This window comes from Brassica oleracea, chromosome C3, assembly GCF_000695525.1.
Source record: "Brassica oleracea var. oleracea cultivar TO1000 chromosome C3, BOL, whole genome shotgun sequence".
NCBI classification, from domain to species: domain Eukaryota; kingdom Viridiplantae; phylum Streptophyta; class Magnoliopsida; order Brassicales; family Brassicaceae; genus Brassica; species Brassica oleracea.
The window spans coordinates 12975761-12976712 of record NC_027750.1 but is presented as its reverse complement, the minus strand read 5'-3'; the positions used below and the strand labels follow the sequence as shown (position 1 = coordinate 12976712).

At 38.2% G+C, this 952-nt stretch overlaps 1 protein-coding gene across 1 annotated transcript in view; it reads left to right on the top strand.

Annotated features, from left to right (window-relative positions):
* The window catches only part of LOC106333214 (B3 domain-containing protein REM9-like), a 1056-nt gene extending 104 nt beyond the window's left edge, over positions 1–952 (top strand). The window contains exons 2-4 of the mRNA XM_013771684.1: positions 345–407; positions 494–803; positions 878–952. Of these exons, the coding sequence (XP_013627138.1) occupies positions 345–407; positions 494–803; positions 878–909 (405 nt within the window). The 3' untranslated portion in view covers positions 910–952. The remainder of the gene's footprint in view (positions 1–344; positions 408–493; positions 804–877) is intronic.

The window sequence follows — 952 nt, the reverse complement described above, 5'->3', positions numbered from 1 at the left end:
GTCATTTACGTTTGAAATTAGGTTTTCGAAAAACTAGGTTTTTAATCGATTTGGGGTTTAGGTCGTTTGTAGTTAAGGTTTGAAAAGCATTTTGCTTTCAAACGATTTGGGGTTTAAGTCGTTTGTAGTTAGAGTTTTGTGTTTTCTGCTCAAGTGTTTTCGTTTGTTCTTAACTCGATCCCTCTGATTTGATAATCTTTGGTGATGATTTGTTGTCCTTTGTTCTTACTCGGGTTTTTAATTGATTTGATAATCTTCTCGTTTGTTCTTTTATCCCTTTACTCTGATTTAGTTTGCTTGGAAACTCATTGTTGATATTGTTTACATTCGTTTCTTGTTTGCAGATGGCGAATCCACATGAACCTCATTTCTTAAAGCCTCTGCTTCCTGGTTTCCACAGTGGCATCGTAAGAACCTCACTCTCTCTATTTGTTTACATTCGTTTATTGATTAGATGTATTTCTTGTTTGATTAACTTTGCCTTTTCTTGCAGACAATACCACTTGGCTTCTTCTCAAAGCACATAGAAAGGAAGACGAACCAGAAAACATGGAAACTAAGATCGGACGCTTCAGATAAAATTTGGGAAGTGATACAAGAAGGCATGAGACTCACCGGAGGTTGGAAAGATTTCGCCACAGCACATGACCTTCGAATCGGTGACATTGTCATCTTCAAACACGAAGGAGACATGGTGTTTCATGTCACTCCTTTTGGTCCTAGCTGTTGTGAGATTCAGTATACAGATCCTGACATCAACAAGGAAGAAGCCGACGCGGGTGATGCTGATGACAATGAGATTAGTAAGTTTCAATCAAACTTGTTTCCTCTTTTACTACATTGCTTCTGCTTTAACTTGTTTTGTCTTGTTCTGCAGCTCACATTGCTTCTAGCTCACGGATGATTTAGGAGTGATTGTGACCGGAAATAGATATCTCTTTTGCTGTGTTTC